Raw genomic sequence first — 21,140 nt, forward strand, 5'->3', positions numbered from 1 at the left:
TATTACCTTGATAATGAAGTTATTTTAGACTTTGGCTGAAAATGTGCTACCTAGAAGGGAGATGTGCCCCTTGAGATGGAAGTGGGAAATGCCAAGTTCTTGGGCACCTGCTGCTGGCTGCCACCCCATCAGCTGTTGGATGAGACTGAAGGAGCCAGGCTCTCCTCGCTGCTTCTGACCCTGGCACATGATAACAGGATTTGTTGGGTCATAATGCCTGAAACTGTAGCAACCTTAGCAAAGGGGGGGGGGCAGGCTGGCAAACTCAGTAGCCCTTCTCATCAAAAGCACATCAGGTTGTCTGCTGTACATTTTTTCTGTTCTGTCTAGAAGGGTACACATATTTCGTTTACATTTTGTCCAGCTCACAACTCCTTAAGACCTCCCTTCTCATTACTCTTCAGGCTAGACTTCCAGAACAATCTAGTCGTATTAGTTACCAGTGGAGGTCTGTATTTTTCTTATACAGAATGACCACCAGCCTCTGTGAATAAAACAGTATTAAGTTTCACATCTTAGCTTATTTCTCTTTGGGTTTCCCTCTAGATATTTAGAGTTATGTGGCAAGAGATCTTTGGATTTATGTAGAAACAGAGAAATGTTAAAGTCCTTTCTGGGTATCCTGAATAAAAATATGAAAGTAGAAAGTTTGAGGCTGCCTTAGCAGCTTCTGTAGTTTCACCTCATCATCAAGACACCCCCTTGGCTAGTCAAAAAGAAGTCAGAAGATGCCCCTACCTTTGTAGTATCAGAGTAGGCTATTTCGTAGGAACTTGGAATGATTTTTTCTTGTAAATTTGGATGCTGTGATGACCCTTCCAGTCTGACTCAAGTTGTTGCTACTTTCCTCAACCCTCCAAGCTACCCTAAAGCCTTGACTGCCAGTTGGTACCAGAACTTCTACTTCATGACATCATTCTTTCTGTAGAGACCAGTGACAGCACAAACACAGGGGCTCTATCCTTAGGATTCTGGGTGTCTAAGTGGTCCAGCAAGCTTTAACCTTTATCATGAGACATAATTAGCCCTCCCAAAACCCAATCCACTTAGGTCAGGGTCAGCCTTTCACAGACTCCTCAAATCATGAAAAGACCTGAGCCCCACTTATTCTTTTACATTATGGTCAGTGCTAGATGGCTGGTTACAGTATTCCTTAAAGCATTATCCATTACACTTTGAGATGCCTTCAGTTTAGCCCCAGTTTGGAAATATTAGCCCATAACCAAATGCTCTCATTGTGCCCAAGTCTCATCTTGTTTTCTCCTTGTCCGTTCTTCACCTGCCTTCACGTTAACCTCGTGTGAGTAACTGTATCTGAATTAAAAATCAGTTGCGATTACCACCTAAATCATAGAGTTTCATATCCTTGGTTCTACTTCCATTTCTTCTTTTATCTGTTACCCTAAAATTACATGTCTTAACCCTCCTGTACAATTTTGACCTTGTCAATTCATGGCGTCAGAGACAAACAGAGCTGGACCTTTGTTAAAGGTGGCAAGACCTATTTTATTCAGGCTATTGAAGCCCTTACTTCAGATGAACAGAACTCAACTCCACTGAAACAAAAGGCTTTTTAAATGCTGGGGAATGCTAAAGGAAAAGTGCTGAGGGAAATTTTTGGGGTGGGAGGTTGATCAATGTGATCAAGGCATCCGTGTTTGCTAACTGGTACTAACTAACTGTGTTTGCTAACCTAACAAAGTTAGGTTCCTACCCTTTCATAGAGACTGAGAGATAGGGGCCCTATCTTTCTTGATGATTACGTTTCAAAGGGATGACTCCCAGGTCTCTGAGAAAGATTTTCCTGGGTTGTAGAAGACACATCTCAAAAGGACAGAGAAAGGATTTACAATCACAAGTTTTCTAAAGTAAATGTTCTGAGAAAAGGGAGGTCAGGGGGCTATAGTCAGGTTTTGGCTGGAATAAACAATAAATTCTTTTGGCACTTTTGAACTTTCTCAGGCAGGCATTTTAAAGAGGCTGGGGTCATCATCCTAGGGACATGGCCTTGAGGTGACAGAAACTATGCTGGTGTTTGTTCAAGTCTCTTAATGTAGGGAGTGGATGGAATTGTGCTGAAAGTTGTAGTTCTTATAAGGCCAAGGTTGAGGCCTAGTTGAGAAGGCAGCTCAGAGGAGCCTGACTATATCAAATCGTCATGTTGTACACCTTAAATATATACAATTTTTATTTAAAAATAAGTTTGGGTCAAGGAGGGAGGCTTTGTCAGTGGTGATGTGTTAGAATCCATAATACAGGACCTGCTTTTCCTATACCACCCATTTGTCAAGGGGAACTTTTGATGATTAAAGAAAAAGTTGGAGCTCCTGTGTCTGGCTCATGTCTGTGGAATAAGAAGCAAATAAAGAAAATGTTTATTTATTCTTCAATCACAAGAATGTATACCCCTAAGATAAAAACAAATAGACAACAACCACCAAAAAACCGAAAAACTCTGTCTCCCAGCCCAGAAGGAAACAACTGTGATCCTGGCCTAGAAAATGTCTTACCATATCCCCTAACTGACAAAGAGAGAACTATTATGGATGATTAGAGGCCTGTCCCTTGGCACCCCAATCCTGTCATCTTGGAGGCTAACCAGGAGCAAACAAGAGCAGCATTTGAATTGGATGGGAAACCAATAATGAAATGTAAGGAGGTTTAGTCATAGGTTACAGTGTATCCACTGCCTCTTCTTTCTCCTGCTGAAGCTCTCAGACTGGCCTGTACTGACTAGAGATGGGGATAGATGGGGGAGAAGGGATATCCAAAGAGTTAAAAGAAGGAATATGGGGGCTTCCCTGGTCGCGCAGTGGTCAAAAATCCACCTGCTAATGCAGGGGACACGGGTTCGAGCCCTGGTCTGGGAAGATCCCACATGCCACAGAGCAAGTAAGCCCGTGCGCCACAACTACTGAGCCTGCACTCTAGAGCCTGTGAGCCACAACTACTGAGCCCACGTGCCACGACTACTGAAGCCCGCACACCTGGAGCCTGTGCTCCGCAACAAGAGAAGCCACCGTAATGAGAAGTCCGTGCACCACAATGAAGAGTAGCCCCTGCTTGCTGCAACCAGAGAAAGCTCGTGTACCGCAACGAAGACCCAATGCAGCCAAAAACAAACAAACAAACAGATAAATAAATAAATAAAAAGAAGGAATATGCTATGTTAGTGTGTGAGTATGTGTGAAGTAGTATGCACTTAGGTTAACCTTTAAGAGCCAAACACAGAGATGTTAAACACAGAAGCTTTGGTTATCATTTTTTCCTCTAATCACCATCTGTTTTCTAACCTTGTTTATTCTACCCAAACATCTCTTCCACACAAACTTGTGAATAATTATACAAGTCAGCACTTTAAATATGCTTTCAGTTTGCATTTGGTTTGAAAGAGCTATTAAGATAATAAAAATGGGACCTGTGTCTGTAATGTAATTATTATGAATAATGGCAAAATGAAATTTAAATGAGTTGAATGATCAGCCTACATGAAATCACTTTCTGCCTGTTAGTCCCACTAAGGATCTTCCAGACTCAGATTTAGCCTACCTAATTTAGTTTATGTGATGACACAGTGACCATTTGGAAAATGGGCCATGATGCTAATGATTATCAGACATTATTTATTGTGGACCAATACAAATGGGAACTCCACTTCTTTTTCTCCTGAACTGTTTTCCAGCCATGAGAATACACAATGTCATTTAGAGTAGCTTCATGCAACCACACTAAAGTGAAAAATTAGATAGCTATTCTGAACATCTCGGCAATGGTGCTGCATAATTACTTCTGTCAAGTATTTATATTATGTCTGTACTGTGCATATTTGTCTGTCTTTTCCTATGTGATTGAAGCAGTGGAGGGAGAAAATAAAAGACTCTTTAAAAGCTATAAACATTCTCATTTTTTAAATTTCAGAGGGCAGCTGTTAAAGGAAAGCAGACTCAGATACGGTGGAATTTCCTCAGATATGGTAGGGACTAAATTAGGCAGCTAAGGTCTGTTCTATTGCCTTGTAGAAAATGACTTACAGCTATTTTTGAGGGGTGGGCTTGGCTTGGCAGTGGCCATTTCTAGTCAGGCCCCTCCCTCTTATAATTGTGAAATTTCCTTCCTGTGATTTCCTAGAACATTTGTTTATCATCTGTATAATTTATCTAACATTGACTAGGTCTGGCCTCCTAGAGTTAATTAACTTTCCCTATTCCTGGATAACCTACATTGAAAGCCTGGAGGGCAGGTTTTCTGTCTCTTTCATTGTATCTGCCACACTACTGGGCACACAGGTGGGCTCAAGAAACAAATGATGGCTTTGGAATTTCAGGCAGGAAACAAGTCAGAAGCCACATAATCATGGAATCTGTAATAATGACAAAAACCTTGGTTAGCTATTTGAGGGGGAAGCCTTCTTCTTTGAGCAATAATTCTTACACTTCAGCGTGCATCAGAATCACCTGAAGGGCTTGTTAAAACAGTTGGGGATCTCCCAGGATCAAGAGGGTAATGTACCTGAAAGGGGCATGAAAGTTCTGCCTACACCTATCCCCACCCCATACTTTGCCCTGTACATCCCTTCTTTTTGGCTGTTCTGGAGTTATAAACCAATAAATGTAAGTAAAGTGTTAAAAAAAACAAAACCTAAAAACAGATAGTTGGGCCCCGACCCAGAGTTTCTAGTTCTGCAGGTCTGGAATGGGGCCTGATAATTTGTTTGGTACTGTGTTTTGTATGCATTAACTCGTTTAATTCTCACGCAATCTTCTGAAATGGGTACTGTTTCGATTCTGATTTTATGAATGGGTAGCTGGAGCAGAGAGGCCATTTGGTTGGTGGTCTGGCACTGGCCACTACCATCATCTTGGAGGTGGGTGTCTGTGTGTGTGAGCAGAGATTAGTAGGTCTTTTCTTTCTTCTCGGGTCCGAAGATGCAGAAGAGAAATTCCCTGAGAAGAAAAGTATCGAGGGTATCTACTCTGATCTTTTGGCCCCATCTGGTGGCTTCAGGTCTGACTGAACCAAGTGCTGCTCCGTTATCTCCCCCTGCTGGTGAGAATGGTGGGGTCCAACCTCCGGCCTGGGAGATCGCTTTTCCGGAGGCTGTTTTTTCTGAAGGCGGTTATACTGAGGAGATTATTCTGAGGCGGTTAGTACCCACCCCCCAACCCCCAGCCCCTCTTCCGTGTGTATTTGTTTTCTTTGTTTTGTTTTTTTTTCCGTTTCTGATTGGTGGGGAGCTCTTATCCAATGTATAGCATTATTCCAATCCCTCTGTGGCTTGTTAAAGGTACAACATATTTTTCTAGGTATTAAAAGAGCCTTTTACCTTATATATATAAACATATAAATATATAATTATATCCTGTGTCAGAGCTGGAGATGTTGCTGAGGGAACTTGGCTGTTAATCGGATATTTTTTTCCTGTCAAACCCACAAACTTGTCTCGAACATCTGACAAAAAAATACTTAAATATTTAAATACTTCAATTATTAACTGATGACAGAGTTTTTACGCTTCCCTCCAGATTGTATCATTATCAGCGAGTGAATGTTTTAAACAAAGACCGTGGAGGAGAGGAAGGGGATCTGGGAGCACGAGGCCTCTCAGGTTCCCTCACAGCCCTTGTAGCGGGTCCCCACCTCCCCCAACAAGCACACTTAAGGATCATTAAAATAGGATGAAGACTGCCCTAGTCTTCAGCTTTGCGGTGTAGTGTGGCCCCGTGGGGCTATCAGGGTTAGATCTTTTGTGCCTGTCTCTTTCAAATCAAGATGGCAATGGGGGTAATGAGTTCCTGTGGCCACTAGGAGGTCGCAGCTGCTTGGAAAACGTGTTTGCACACAATACAAATATCACCCCCGTACACAAGCCCACTTTGCCAAGGCGTTCCTCAAATTCAAAGGGAAATTGGTGAGTCCTTCCTGCCATTCTAAAAACTGCATGTTTGTGTATATTATATTTATTGATATATTTCCTTAATGGCCCTGTCATAAAGATGTGTATAGGTTCAAGGAAAGCAGTGACTGTCCAACTCTGTAGAGAACCTAACAGGGCCTCATGTACTTAGCCACTCAGTAATCAGTAATCACTTTTGGTGATGTCAGAGTGATTATGACAATAGTGATGGTGTTAAAATAATCACTCAGCATGTGTCCTCTGAAGTCCTTCTCAGTTTTATATTCACTTTGCTTTGGGGCTTATCACACTCTGCCTTGCGTTATAGTTATTTCATTAGGAGCTTTTTCCAAATACAGAAATGCTTTCCAAATACAGAAATGCTTGAGGAGAATGACTGTTTTACTCATTTTCATTTACCCTGCAAGAAATAGTACTAGGTTGGTCTATATTAGTAAGTGCTTAAGGATATCTACGTAACTGAAAATTAGTGTGTACACCTGAAACTAATATAATGTTATATGTCAATTCTATCTCAGAAAGAAAAGAAAGACAATCATTGGTAATGGCTGTTCAAGAATTGCTATGCCCAGAACCATACAGAAGTTCCTGGCCACGGCCAAGAATACTGGATCATGTTGGTCCAAACTGCCTGGCTTATTTCAATACCTTCCTAACTGGTTCCACTGAGTTTTTCCCTTGCCACTCTTCAACAGAATATTTTTAGAAGAACAATATATTTTATTAGCTACTGTTATTTTTTATAACAGCTTTATTGAAATGTAATACAAATACCATGTAATTCACCTAACGTGTACAATTCAATGATTTTTAGTATACTCACAGAGTTGTGAAAACATCATCATACTAAATTTTAGAACATTTTCATCACCAAAAAAAAAGAAACCTCATACCCTTTACCTATCACACCTCAGCTCCCCCAACCCTATACCTCATCAGCCTTAGACAGCCACTATTCTACTTTCTGTTTCTATAGATTTGCCTATTTTGAACATTTAATATGTGGAATCATACAATATGTGGTCTTTTGTAACTGCTTTCCTTCACTTAGCATAACTTTTCCCAGTAAAGAGTTGTGACAACATGTGTGAAATGTTGTTTTGTGAAGGAATCTCATTAGAGACTCAGTCATGCAGGCACCCTCTGCCTATATAGCACATACCAAAAGTCCAGAGTCCCAGGAGGAAAGCTGGTGTTCATCAGAAACCATGTTGTTTGCACAAACAGTTAAAGTACAGTGAGCTATTCTTATCAGTTAGGGTGGTGGGAACCCTCCCCAAATTCAAGTTCCCGGATCCTAGCCAAGGGCCAAGCTTGCCAGCAGGATTTTCAATTGATAGCATTCTCAGGCCTGTTATGTTAACTCTTTGCTATACAGATTTTGATAGGGATTGCATTGATTCTGTAGATCAATTTGAGGAGAATTGCCATCTTAACAATATTAAGTATTTCAACCAAAGAACATGAGATGTCTTTACATTTATTTAGGTCTTTAATTTCTCTCAGTGATGTTTTGTGGTTTTCAGTATGCAAGTCTTTTTTTTAAAACATCTTTATTGGAGTATAATTGCTTTACAATGGTGTGTTAGTTTCTGCTTGATAACAAAGTGAATCAGTTATACATATACATATGTTCCCATATCTCTTCCCTCTTGCGTCTCCCTCCCTCCCACCCTCCCTATCCCACCCCTCTAGGTGGTCACAGAGCACCGAGCTGATCTCACTGTGCTATGCGGCTGCTTCCCACTAGCTATCGATTTTATCTTTGGTAGTGTATATACATCCATGCCACTCTCTCACTTCATCCCAGCTTACCCTTCCCCCTCCCCGTGTCCTCAAGTCCATTTTCTAGTAGGTTTGCGTCTTTATTCCTGTCCTGCTGCTAGGTTCTTTATAACCTTTTTTTTTTTTTTTAGATTCCATATATATATGTGTGTTAGCATACGGTATTTGTTTTTCTCTTTCTGACTTACTTCACTCTGTATGACAGACTCTAGGTCCATCCACCTCACTACAAATATCTCAATTTCATTTCTTTTTATGGCTGAGTAATATTCCATTGTATATATGTGCCACATGTTCTTAATCCATTCATCTGTCCATGGACACGTAGGTTGCTTCCATGTCCTGGCTATTGTAAATAGAGCTGCAATGAACATTGTGGTACCTGACTCTTTTTGAATTATGGTTTTCTCAGGGTATATGCCCAGTAGTGGGATTTCTGGGTCAAATGATAGTTCTCTTTTTAGTTTTTTAAGGAACCTCCATACTGTTCTCCATAGTGGCTGTATCAATTTACATTCCCACCAACAGTGCAAGAGTGTTCCCTTTTCTCCACACCCTCTTCAGCATTTATTGTATGTAGATTTTTTGAAGATGGCCTTTCTGATGTGTGAGGTGATACCTCATTGTAGTTTTGATTTGCATTTCTCTAATGATTAGTGCTGTTGAGCATCCTTTCATGTGTTTGTTGGCATTGTTGGCAGTCTATATATCTTCTCTGGAGAAATATCTATTTAGGTCTTCTGCCCATTTTTGGTTTGGGTTGACTTCTTTTTGATATTGAGCTGCATGAGCTGCTTGTAAATTTTGGAGATTAATCCTTTGTCAGTTGCTTCATCTGCAAATATTTTCTCCCATTCTGAGGGTTGTCTTTTCATCTTGTTTATGGTTTCCTTTGCAGTACAAAAGCTTTGAAGTTTCATTAGGTCCCATTTGTTTATTTTTGTTTTTATTTCCATTTCTCTAGGAGGTGGGTCAAAAAGGATCTTGCTGTGATTTATGTCATAGAGTGTCCTGCCTATGTTTTCTTCTAAGAGTTTTATAGTGTCTGGCCTTACACTTAGGTCTTTAATCCATTTTGAGTTTATTTTTGTCTATGGTGGTAGGGAGTGTTCTAATTTCATTCTTTTCCATGTAGCTGTCCAGTTTTTCCAGCACCACTTATTGAAGAGGCTATCTTTTCTCCATTGTATATTCTTGCCTCCTTTATCAAAAGTAAGGTGACCATATGTGTGTGGGCTTATCTCTGGGCTTTCTATCCTGTTTCATTCATCTTTATTTCTGTTTCTGTGCCAGTATCATACTGTCTTGATTACTGTAGCTTTGTAGTATAGTCTGAAATCAGGGAGCCTGATTCCTCCAGCTCCGTTTTTCTTTCTCAAGATTGCTTTGGCTATTCAGGGTCTTTTGTGTTTCCATACAAATTGTGTAACTTTTTGTTCTAGTTCTGTGAAAAATGCCATTGGTAGTTTGATAGGGATTGCATTGAATCTGTAGATTGCTTTGGGTAGTAAAGGCATTTTCACAATGTTGATTCTTCCAATCCAAGAACATAGTATATCTCTCCATCTGTTGGTATCATCTTTAATTTCTTTCATCAGTGTCTTATAATTTTCTGCATACAGGTCTTTTGTCTCCTTAGGTAGGTTTATTCCTAGGTATTTTATTCTTTTTGCTGCAATGGTAAATGGGAGTGTTTCCTTAATTTCTCTTTCAGATTTTTCATCATTAATGTATAGGAATACAAGAGATTTCTGTGCATTAATTTTGTATCCTGCAACTTTACCAAATTCATTGATTAGCTCTAGTAGTTTTCTGGTGGCATCTTTAGGATTCTCTCTGTATAGTATCATGTCATCTGCAAACAGTGACAGCTTTACTTCTTCTTTTCCAATTTAGATTTGCATGTATCTTTTTGAGTTAGTGTTTTTATTTTTTAAATAGATATATACCCAGGAGTGGAATTGCTGAGTCATATGTTAGTTCTATTTTTAGTTTTTTGAGAAACCTTTATATTGTTTTCCACAGTGGCTGCACCAATTTACATTCCCACCAACAGTGTACTAGGGTTCCCTTTCCTCAGCATCCTCAGAAACGCTTGTTATGTGTTGTCTTTTTTTTTTGTTTTTCAGTACGGGGGCCTCTCACTGTTGTGGCCTCTCCCGTTGCAGAGCATAGTCTCCAGACACACAGGCTCAGTGGCCATGGCTCACGGGCCCAGCCATTCTGTGGCACGTGGGATCTTCCTGGACCGGGGCACGAACCCGTGTCCCCTGCATCGGCAGGCAGACTCTCAACCACTGCGCACCAGGGAAGCCCTATGTGTTGTCTTTTTGATGATAGCCATTCTGACAGGTGTGAGGTGGTATCTCATTGTAGTTTTGATTTATTATGCATTTCCCTGATGATTAGCAGTGTTGAGCATCTTTTCATGTACCTCTTGGCTATCTGCATTTCCCCTTTGGAAAAATGTCTACTCCGGTCTTCTGTCCATTTTTTAATCAGAGTGTTTGTGTTTTTGATGTTGAGTTGTATATAGCTTTTTTAGTGCATATTCTAGGTGTTACATTATATATACACAACATATCACAATCTACTGGAGTTGACATTTTATCAGTTTGAGGAAGTCTAGAAACTTTTCCTCCCTTTACTCTCCTACATCTATATTATTGTTTTAAACATTTCCTCTACATACATTAAGAACCATATCAGACAGTTATACATTTTGCTATAACTGTCAGACATAATTGAGAAAGCAGCATCAGCAGGAGTCTGTTGTATCTACCTGTATTTTTACTCTTTTCACTGTTCTTTCTCCCTGATGTTACAAGATTCCTTCTATTACTATTTTTCCTACTTTGTAAACTTTCTATTCTTTTAAGGGAGGCATCCGAGAATGACTTGATTTCCCCTTCACTCCTGAAGGATATTTTACTTGGATATAGAATTCTGAGCTGACAGCTCTTTTTTTTCAGTACTGGGAAAATATTGTCACCTTCTTCTGGCCTGCATGGTTTCTGATAAGAAATCTATTGTCATTCAACAAAATTTTGCTCTGTTAGAAAGGTGTCATTTCTCTCTTGCTGCTTTCAAGGTTTTTGTTTTGTTTTTTCTTTAGGTTTCAGAAGTTTGATTATGATGTGTCTTTGTTTGAATTTCTTTGAGTTTACCCTGTTTGGGGTTCACTTAGCTTCTTGAATCTGTAGGTTTATGTCTCTCTCAAATTTGGAAAACTTGCCTAAGTATTTTTGTAGGAAAGATTACCAGAAGCAGAATCTCTGGGTAAAAGGGTTCAAGCTTTAAAAATTCATTAGAGGGCTTCCCTGGTGGTGCAGTGGTTAAGAATCTGCCTGCCAATGGAGAGGACACGGGTTTGAGCCCTGGTCCGGGAAGATCCCACATGCCACGGAACAACTAAGCCCGTGGGCCACAACTACTGAGCCTGCACTCTAGAGCCCGCACGCCTAGAGACCCTGCTCCACAACAAGAGAAGCCACTGCAATTAGAAGCCTGCGCACTGCAATGAAGAGTAGTCCCTGCTCACGCAACTAGAGAAAGCCCGCATGCAGCAATGAAGACCCAATGCAGCCAAAAAAAGAAAACAAAAATCACTAGATATTTTCAAATAACCCTCCCAAAGTTAGTGGAAGTTTTTATTTCTGCTGGCAATGAATAAAAATGCCTGTTTACGTACCCCTTTACCAACAGAAAGTATTATTAATCTATTAAACCTTTGCCAATGTCCTAAACAAAACAATGCATTGTTGTTTTAACCTACATTTCTTTTTAGTGAAATTGAGCATATTTTATGTTTATTGACCATTTGTATTTCTTCTCTAATTGTTCATTTTCTTGTCAAATTTTTCATCTTTTTCTTGCTGATCATGCAATTCTCTTTGTACATTTTGGAAATTATTCCTTTGTCATTCATGTTGACAATGTTTTTGGCCAGTTTGTTGTTAAGTTTTTTAACCCTGTTTTTGTTTTTGTTTACTTGTTTTGCCAAACAAAAATTAAAAATTTTTAACTACTAAAATTTGTTGAGCCTGTTGCTATCTCTAGATTTTTGTCCTGTTTAGAAATATTTTTCTTTCTGCAAGATTATAAAAATTTTTAAAATATTTTGTCTAGTATTTCCATTGTTTCATTTTCACAATTAAATCTTGGATCCATGTGAAATATATTTTCATGTAAAAGTGAGGTAGGTAAGAGCAGATCTTTCCTATCAGGTTTTAATACAGGGATGTAGTGGGGAGGGGAAAGGAGAGTTCATGAAAGGGTTGTATGCCTGGGTGGAGGGAAATATTGGAAAATGGTAGAGTCAAAGGGCTGTCTCCTCTTTTCTTAGTGTTCCCTCTGAGTGCTACCCAAAGGAAAGGTTAAGTCCACTGGAGGTTTGAAAGTTGCGAGAAAAAAAAATTTAATTTTTGGAAAATTATAATTTTTACTCAATAACTTTTTTGTTTTTGTGAAGAAGTGGAAAGAAACAGGAAAAATAAAATTGCTTGTTTTGTGATTTTTGTGTTGCTATTGTTTTGGTGGATGGACCTTCTCCTCTTTTGACTAAAGAAGACTTGTGACTTGTGTTAATACTATATTTCCTTTATAGTGCATCCCAGTGGGACACTTGTCCACAGCGATGACCCTTAAAGGAAGATACTCCTTTACTTGGTTAACAAATATTAATATTTTTCAGCCATCTGTCAAGGAGGCAGGTATGGGGTAGTGCTTATGTGTTTGGTTTCTGGAATCAGACTGCTTGGGTTTGAATCCCAATCCAATAGCTTACTAGCTGTGTGATCTTGGGCAAGTTACTAAACTTCTCTGTACTTCAAGTTCCTCTTCTGCAAAACGGGGACATTAACAACTCATTGTATTGTTGTGAGTGTCAGAACAGTGTCAAACATATTGTAAGCAATTGATAAATGTGAACTCTTCTTAATACTAATCACTGGAGATAAGAGCACAATAGGTGCAGTCCTTGCAGTTGTGGACCTTCCATTCTTGAGTGAGGAAGTAGGTTAAAAAATTACAAATAGCAATAATTACTCTAAAAGAAACGTAAGGACCTAAATGGGAAGGAAATCTAAAAAAGAGTGGATATATGTATACATATGACTGATTCACTTTGCTGTACAGCAAGAAAGTAACACAACATTGTAAAGCAACTATACTCCACTAAAAATTAAAAGAAAAAAGAAATGCAAGGGGCTGAGGTAAAATATTAGGGATTGGGAGAAGAATCCTACTCTAGATAACATAGTCAAGGAAGGCCTCTCTGAAGAGTGGATATTTAAGGTGAGACTTAAAGCATGAGAAAAATAAAGTAATTTAAAGAAGAGAGGGAAGAATGTTTCTGACAGTGGGAACGTCATGTGCAAAGTTCCCGAGAAGAGGGATTTTCTGTATATTCAAAGTTTGGGAAGAAGATCATTATGGCTGGAATGGAGTAAATGAGAAAGAGTGGTATGAGACAAGGTTTGTGAGATAGGTGGGACTTGTAGGTCAGGGTAAGGAGTCTGGATTTTATTTTAAGTTCTGTGGGAAACCACAAAAGCAGGAGAGGGACATGATACCTCTTTTTTTTTTTTTTAAAAAAAGACTGATCATATTGTATTGTACTTGCATTAGAGAAGAGCCAGATTGGAAAGGGGGAGAGCAGCTTGGAAGCTTCTGACTGTGGTCCAATCGAGAGACTATGGTTGTAGTGGAGATGGAGGGAAGTGGATGGATATAAAATATATTTTTGAGGTAGAATCAACAGCACTCGCTGAAGGATTGGATTTGGTAGGGTAAGGTAGTGGAAAAGAGTTTGAATCAAGGATGATACCCAGGTTTCTGGCTTGATTAACAGGCTTGATGTGGTACCAGTTTCTGAAATGGCGGACATTGGAGGAAGGATCAGGTTTGGTGAAGGTTGTGAATACGTTAAGTTTGAGGTGTCTATTAGACATCCAAGTGGAGACGTGGAGTAGCCAGTTGGATTTATGAGTCTGGAGTTCAGGGCTAGCTTTTAGATGCTACTTAAAGTCATGGATCTGGATGTGATAACCTAGGGATATTAAAAAGAGAAGAGGGCCTGGGATCATGTGACTATTTTCCATTTAATGTAGAAGCTATGAGATACTAAAAGGAGAATGGACTAATAATAAGTGTAAAGATGCAGTTTAGTGGTAGAGTATCTGTTGTATATGCAGGAATTCCTAGATTTTATTCCTGGCATCTCCATTCTCTCTTTCCCTCCTCAGAAGACAGGGCAGGGTTATACACTCTTCAAGTCTTTTGTCAGTTACTCATATATATATATTTTTAGCTCCTGGAACAAAGCAGGTGCTCAATAATTATTTGTTGAATGAATGAATTAATGTAGGAATGGAATGAATTAATTAATGTAGGAATGAAATGAATGAGCATATCGGTTGTATTACCTGCTTTGCCACAATGTAGCATTGTGACATTAGGCAGTTAGCAAGCTAGAGTTTTGTTGTTTGTAAAACGGCAATAATAAAAGTACCTACCTTTTTGGACAGTGTTGAAAACAATTAAAAAAATTATAGCAATTAGCACAGAGCTAGCACTCAATTAATGTTAGCTACTATTAGCTCTCTGCACTTTGGGGGCTATCCATAAAATAAGGGCAATAATTTCTGCTCTGCTTCCCTCACGAAGGCACGTTTTGGCCGCACTGCGCCGGCTTGCGGGTCTTATTTCCCTGACCAGGGATTGAACCTTGGCCACGGCAGTGAAAGCGGCGAGTCCTAACCACTGGACCGCCAGGGAATTCCCAAAAGCTTATTAATATTAATGTTTTAATTGCTCTGAACTTCACTACATAATGCAGCGGCTCTCGCCATCCTCCAGCAGGATTATTTAAATGAAAACGAGTCTTTAAAGAGACGCAGCACTCCCGCTTGTCAGCCCAGCCCAGTCCAATCAGGGGGACAGGAAACCACGCCCCGTTGTGAAGTCAATTAGCTGCAGAGTTCAGTTTAAAAATACCCAGCCCCGCCCCTCCTTGCTAGGCGAGCTCAAGTCTCAACTGCACGCTGATTTGCCCTTGCTGGCCAATCACCGCTGCTCTGCTTCCTGGGCTGTAATTTTCAAAATTCGCTACTGGGCTGATTGGAGAGAGCACGGGGTAAGTTGAGACGGACGCCAGTTGCTGCGACGCGGAGCTCCGGTCATTTCCCGGGCCTCTCCTGGGCTAGGACTGCGCCCGTGGTCTTTCCTCTTCTGCCCTCAATCTCGATATGAGGTAGGCGCCTTTGAACTTGTACTGCCCGCTTGAATGTTCGGTTGTGTCGCACGCGGGTGGGTCCTTGAGCCTCACTCCAGTCACTTGTAACTCACTGTCTTCTTTTGCCGGGATGCATGGGATCCCTGACACGAAACCTTTGCTTTTTCCTGTCAGTCAGCAGTCTGCGGAGAGAGCCCTGTACAAGGTTGGGCAGGGAGTGTGTATTAGTGGGTGAGATGGCAAAGCAAAGAAAACCAACAAACCTAAAAAACCAAACAAAAACAACAAAAAACCAAAACTGGGTCCCAGCTTTTAAATGGAGCTACCAGTACACATGCCTGAATGCGAGTACATTTACATAACGTCTTTTCACAAGCGAAACTGTGCAGGATCAATTTCATCCACAAGACGTATTTAAGCTAGAGAATGCTACTTGAGGGATGCCTTTTGAACTACAGGTTGAAGGATATGAAGGAAGATGGAAACATGTGTCCTTCCTCCCTTGTTGTCTCCACTGGCTCTCTTCTATCACCACCTCCAACCCCTCCAACTCTGGCTTTCCACTGCTCTCTGCTATGGTCCTCTTGGAATCTTAGAATGTCAGAAGTTGAAGGGATCCTAGAACAGTGCTTCTTAAACTTTAAAGTGCATACAGATCACCTGGGGTTATTAACTTGCACTTCCTGATTTGGTGAGGCCTACCTCGGGGACTGAGATTTTAAATTGCTGACAAGCTCCCAGGTGATGCTAATATTGCTGGTCCATTGACCATGGTTTAAATGTCGAAGAGACTCTGGTCCCACTATCTCATTTTATTAGGTGGGGGAAGGAGGCCTGGAGAGGGAAAAGGGACCTGTCCAGTGTCACTCAGCCAGCTAGGGCAGGATTAGAACTAGACCCTAGGCATCCTTCCCAGCTCAGTGCTGCTTTCATTGACACCATGCTGCTTTCTCTCCCCAGTGTCTTGCTGTCTGTAACCTGCCTTTATATATAAAAAGAAGTCGCTACTGTTTCCTGAGATTGTCTTGATCTACAGTTTTGGACTCTGAGCAATTGGGCTTCTAAAAAGGCCAACTTGCCCCTGTGTGGGTTTCAGCACCAGCCCTGGGATGCCCAATGGAGTCTTCAACACTCATCAGTGTGTATGTAGGGGAGATGGAAAGTCTGGAAAGCAGAAAGGATTTTAATTTTTTTGTCCAAATAAGGCTAAGGGTTCTGTAGGTGGTACAAGTTGAGAGTGTTCTACAGAGTGTCCTTTTATGAAAGCATGTTTTTGGTGATGTCAATCCCCTCCCCCCACCTAGTGGCAGGGAAATTAGTTACTTAAGTCAGTGTCTGTGTCCCCCAAAGCAAGTGATTATTGTTCAGGATAATGAAGGTGATACATAACCATCATCTGAAAAACCTTATTTTCTCTGAGGTTTAGTCAGCCTGTGATGTCATCAGCTGAAAGTTTTCTGGCCTGTTGACTCCAGTTTGATGTTTTCTTTCCGTTTGAAAGATAAAGATTTCAGAACATGAGTCTTTGGTCATCCATAAAAAATTGTATGAGGTGTGAATAATAATAGTGGAGTGAGTGGTTTTCATACAGTGCAGTTAAGGGTGGGTTCACTCAATTTAGCTTTATTGCTGCTTGGCTGAGTTTTGAGGGATGAGATGGAAAATAGGTTTGGATTTGGAGGAAGAGAAGGAGAATAAGATGCACCATTTATTCTGAGTACCAGGTTAAGCTTTGCACGTACAAATTTACATTTGAGCCACACAATACCTCTGCAAGTAAGAGGTGGTATAGCTCTTTTGCGAATGAGGAAACTGAGGCTCTAAGATGCTCTAAGTTGGCTGATTTAGGAGCCCAATTGCTTCTTAAAAAAAAGTCTATTCATTCTAACTCCTCATTACTCCTCATACTACCACACTATGGCCTTTCACTTTGGACTGTAGGCTATTTTGGAATCTTTTTTGCATACGATCAGAGAGACTTCATGGTATTTTAGAAAAGAGCCCTGGAAAGAGCTGAATGTTCTATGCTGCTTAATAATTTGTCCTGTGTAGTAAGTCACTTAACTCATCTGGGACTATAAAATGGAAAGAATTGTACTTGCCCTGCTTACCCTCACAGTTTTGTTGGGAGGATTAACTGACATAGTAAATGTGAAGGCACATACTTGTACTAACTTTTCCTTGCCAACAAAATGTTTAATATTCTCCATCCAAAGCAAAGCCCAAGTTAGCCTTTCTTCTTTCTTAAACCTTCCCCTCAAACTGCAGTCTTCTCTGCAGTCTTACCAGCGTGGCCCCAGCCTAGCTTGCAGCCTCTTTCTAACTCCTCCCCAACACATTCTTTATACTCCACACTCCAGGATGTTACCAAACTTGCTGTGCTCTGCATGTTCAACCCTCTGCCTAGGCTCAGGCTTTCTTTGCCTGGAAAGCTCCCCTGTCTACTTGGGAACCTTTTTGTCGTTTAAGTCCAGATGGAATCTCCCACAAGATTACTGACTTGCCATTGTGTTTCTAAAGTACTTTTTATCTACCGTTTTTAAATCATTTGTCATATTTTTATGTTACTGTTAGAGCTGTGCCTGTGAATACTTCTAGGGTAAGATACATGATTTATTTGTGTTTGTATCTCCATTGCCTGAAGTATCTGGTGCATTGCCTTTAGGGTCTCTCTTATGGAAGCCTGTTCTTTGTCAAATGCAGTTGAGCTTGGACACTGAATATCGGTGGAGTTGGAAGGGCAGTTGTATTTGAGTGGGAAGGGTCTCTTGGATATCCAAGAACTGATTCCTCCTAATTATGTATTTGCTTGTAAGATACATAAGTATATCATAACTATTGGGAACTCACAAACTAAAAGAAATTTAAGGAATGTAGAATGGGATCCCACACTGAGATAGGATGAAGGTAGGACTCTCCCAAGGTCTGTAATGACTGTTAAATTTTTATGTCAAGTGATTTTCAACAAGTTAGTTCCTTCTGCTGTTATCTTTTTATTTTATTTTTTTCTTACTGGGTGTCTGGAACTGGATTACAGTTTCTTGATTGAATGCAGCCTTTGAATACCCTCTGGCCTATTGTGCATGTGTGTGTGTGTGTGTGTGTGTGCAGTGTATTCTTTTGCCTTCTCTGTAGCATCATTATAATTGCTGTGGCCAGGACCCCATGCCTTTTAAAGAACATTAACCCTACCAGCGAGCCTCCATACTATATGATCTGTCATGTTCTTGATTATTTTCAATGCAAAACTGTTAATTTGTCCCCAGTGTTCCTAGGCTAAACTAGGGGCTAGGCCACAGTCCCAGTGCCCACAGGGGGTGACAGGCACTGTACTGAGCTTTTTACATAGAGTATCTCATTTAATTTGAACAGTGCCCTGCAGAGGTATGTATACTTATCTCCATTTTACAGATGAGATAACTGAAGCCTAGGGAGTTTAAGTCACTTGCCCATGGTTAAGTGTGGTAGAACCAAGATTTGAGCCCAGATCTGCTTAAATCAAAGTATGTTTTCTCCTAGGGATGCTACAGAGAGACTGGGTTTTCTCAAGGATCTCCAGAGAATTCTGATATTTCTGGTGAATGGTGTTTTAAAGAGTCCTTTTCTGATTGCAGCCCTGCCTTGGATAGATGCTGCTGAATCCATAAGAAATGCCACTGCCACTACCACCCCAACGCTCCAGACGTGAGACTAAGAAATCTCAGTCCAGCAAAATTGTGCCCAGTGATCATGGCCCATCTGAAAAGGTTAGAGCAAGCTGTCCTTCCCAACAGTGTTTCATATAAGCTCTTCCTGTGTTGGTTCAGTCCCTATGCTCATCCCTACATCTTTTGAAATATGTGTGGTTTAATCTGAGAAAGTGGGAAAGGGTGGCAGACCTTGTAGTTGGAGAAGACCATCAAATTAGGACTTAGGGGGAAAGTGTCAACTCTTCTTTCCCGTAAATACATGGCTAAGATGAAGGCCGTCCTCCATAACCTTCAAAAGCAAACAATACTCAGTTCTCATTAGTGATCACATCTATACTCTTACTCTCTCTGAGATGCTCAAAGCGCCTTGCCAGGTGGCTGCTTGGTACATCCTGGGGAGAGTATGAAGACTAGGTCAACAAATGTATTATAATGCTTTTTACAGCTATTAAATTTGAAGAATGGGCCCATTTTGAGTGTTTTTTTTTTTTTTTGCAGTACACATGCCTCTCACTGCTGTGGCACGCATGCCTCTCACTTCTGTGGCCTCTCCCGTTGCGGAGCACAGGCTCCGGACGCGCAGGCCCAGCGGCCATGGCTCACAGGCCCAGCCGCTCCGCAGCATGTGGGATCCTCCCGGACCAGGGCACGAACCCATGTCCCCTGCATCGGCAGGCGGACTCTCAACCACTGCGCCACCGGGGAAGCCCAAGCCTGCTGTTTTGACCTTGTGGATAGTTTGTCATTCCGACCCTGTGATGTTCTATGTTCCTCATCATTCATATTTTAATCAGAATTTTACTAACCTGATGAATTGTCATTAAGAGAGTATTTCCTGGGGCTTCCCTGGTGGCGCAGTGGTTGAGAGTCCGCCTGCTGATGCAGGGGACACGGATTCGTGCCCCGGTTCGGGAAGATCCCACATGCCGCGCAGTGGCTGGGCCTGTGAGCCATGGCTGCTGAGCCTGCGCGTCTGGAGCCTGTGCTCCACAGCGGGAGAGGCCACAACAAATGAGAGGCCCGCGTACCGCCAAAAAAAAAAAAAAGAGTATTTCCTGGAGCAAACATCATTAGGCCAATTTATTTTCCTTGATTGGTTTTCTCTCAGCACAGATAAACACTTTCTAATCATTTTCATTTTTGTCTCACTGAAATGATTTTCTTGGAGGGGCCAAATGTGTTTTTCCTATGTAAATTTGGCAAGAAAGATTTGATACATTGATCAGATTTTTGTCCATATCAAATTTTCCAATTAGAGTCCTGCCACTGTAAGTTTTCTTCTGTGGCAGTTATTTTTCTAAATCCAACTCTCTCAGGGCACATCTTGCAAATATAAATTTTATTGAGTTCAGTTTCACCCATTGATTTTATTTGGGGCTGGTTATTTCTACCAGTAATACTAAGTAGGAATTGGATAACAGACCAACAGTTAATTTCTTAGCCAATTTGAGAGAAAATAGTAATTTATTTTTTGCTAATTATTTCCACTAGGATTATTTATCATGAACTAGATAAGAGACTAATAGTTTACTTATTTCTTAGCTTAATCAATTAAAAAACAGAAGTAATTCTCAGCTCTTTCAGGATTGCTCCACTGTGCTAGATTGTTCTATCGTAATAGAATCCAGTTCTCTAAATTTGTAATCACTTACTGTGTCATGTGCTAACTGTCCATGATGTAAATAGAGAACAGGGAAAATAAATGGTCTGACCTCAATGTTCTGCTTCATATTATAACAACTCTCTGACATAGGTAGGGCAGGGTTCTCAATTCATAAAGGAAATCTGATACTTAGGAGACTTTCACCAAATAAAAACTGTTAGGGAACAGAAAAGCCCTACAGCGTGATTTACCTTAACCTCTAACCCCACAGAGATAGTCTTGCTCATTTGGGAGTGGGGTAAGGCATGTGTAGATAAACACTACCTAGAAAGGAAGCTCCCTTTGATCCAAAATACTCACCCTTCCTCCTTTCCCACATCTCTCCCTTGTATACACTAAAAGAGATTAATATGAATTACCAAACTCCTTTCTTAAAATACAAAATTTCCCCTATGAGGTTTAAAAACATATTGGACTATATACTTTTTTTTACATCTTTATTGGAGTATAATTGCTTTACAATGGTGTGCTAATTTCTGCTTGATAACAAAGTGAATCAGATATACATATACATATGTCCCCATATCTCTTCCCTCTTGCGTCTCCCTCCCTCCCACCCTCCCTATCCCACCCCTCTAGGTGGTCACAAAGCACCGAGCTGATCTCCCTGTGCTATGTGGCTGCTTCCCACTAGCTATCTATTTTACGTTTGGTAGTGTATATATGTCCATGCCACTCTCTCACTTTGTCACAGCTTACCCTTCCTCCTCCCCATATCCTCAAGTCCATTCTCTAGTAGGTCTGTGTTTTTATTCCTGTCTTACCCCTGGGTTCTTCATGACATTTTGTTCCCTTAAATTCCATATATATGTGTTAGCATACGGTATTTGTCTTTCTCTTTCTGACTTACTTTAC

General features: G+C 40.7%; 1 protein-coding gene across 1 annotated transcript in view; it reads left to right on the forward strand.

Annotated features, from left to right (window-relative positions):
• Positions 1-5,076: 5,076 nt before the first annotated feature.
• The window catches only part of CCNB3 (cyclin B3), a gene marked incomplete at its 3' end in the record, with an annotated part of 66,324 nt that continues 50,260 nt past the window's right edge, over positions 5,077-21,140 (forward strand). The window contains exons 1-2 of the mRNA XM_082864371.1: positions 5,077-5,143; positions 18,548-18,679. Of these exons, the coding sequence (XP_082720497.1) occupies positions 18,584-18,679 (96 nt within the window). The 5' untranslated portion in view covers positions 5,077-5,143; positions 18,548-18,583. The remainder of the gene's footprint in view (positions 5,144-18,547; positions 18,680-21,140) is intronic.

This window comes from Leucopleurus acutus, assembly GCF_964270905.1.
Source record: "Leucopleurus acutus genome assembly, chromosome: X".
Lineage (NCBI taxonomy): Eukaryota > Metazoa > Chordata > Mammalia > Artiodactyla > Delphinidae > Leucopleurus > Leucopleurus acutus.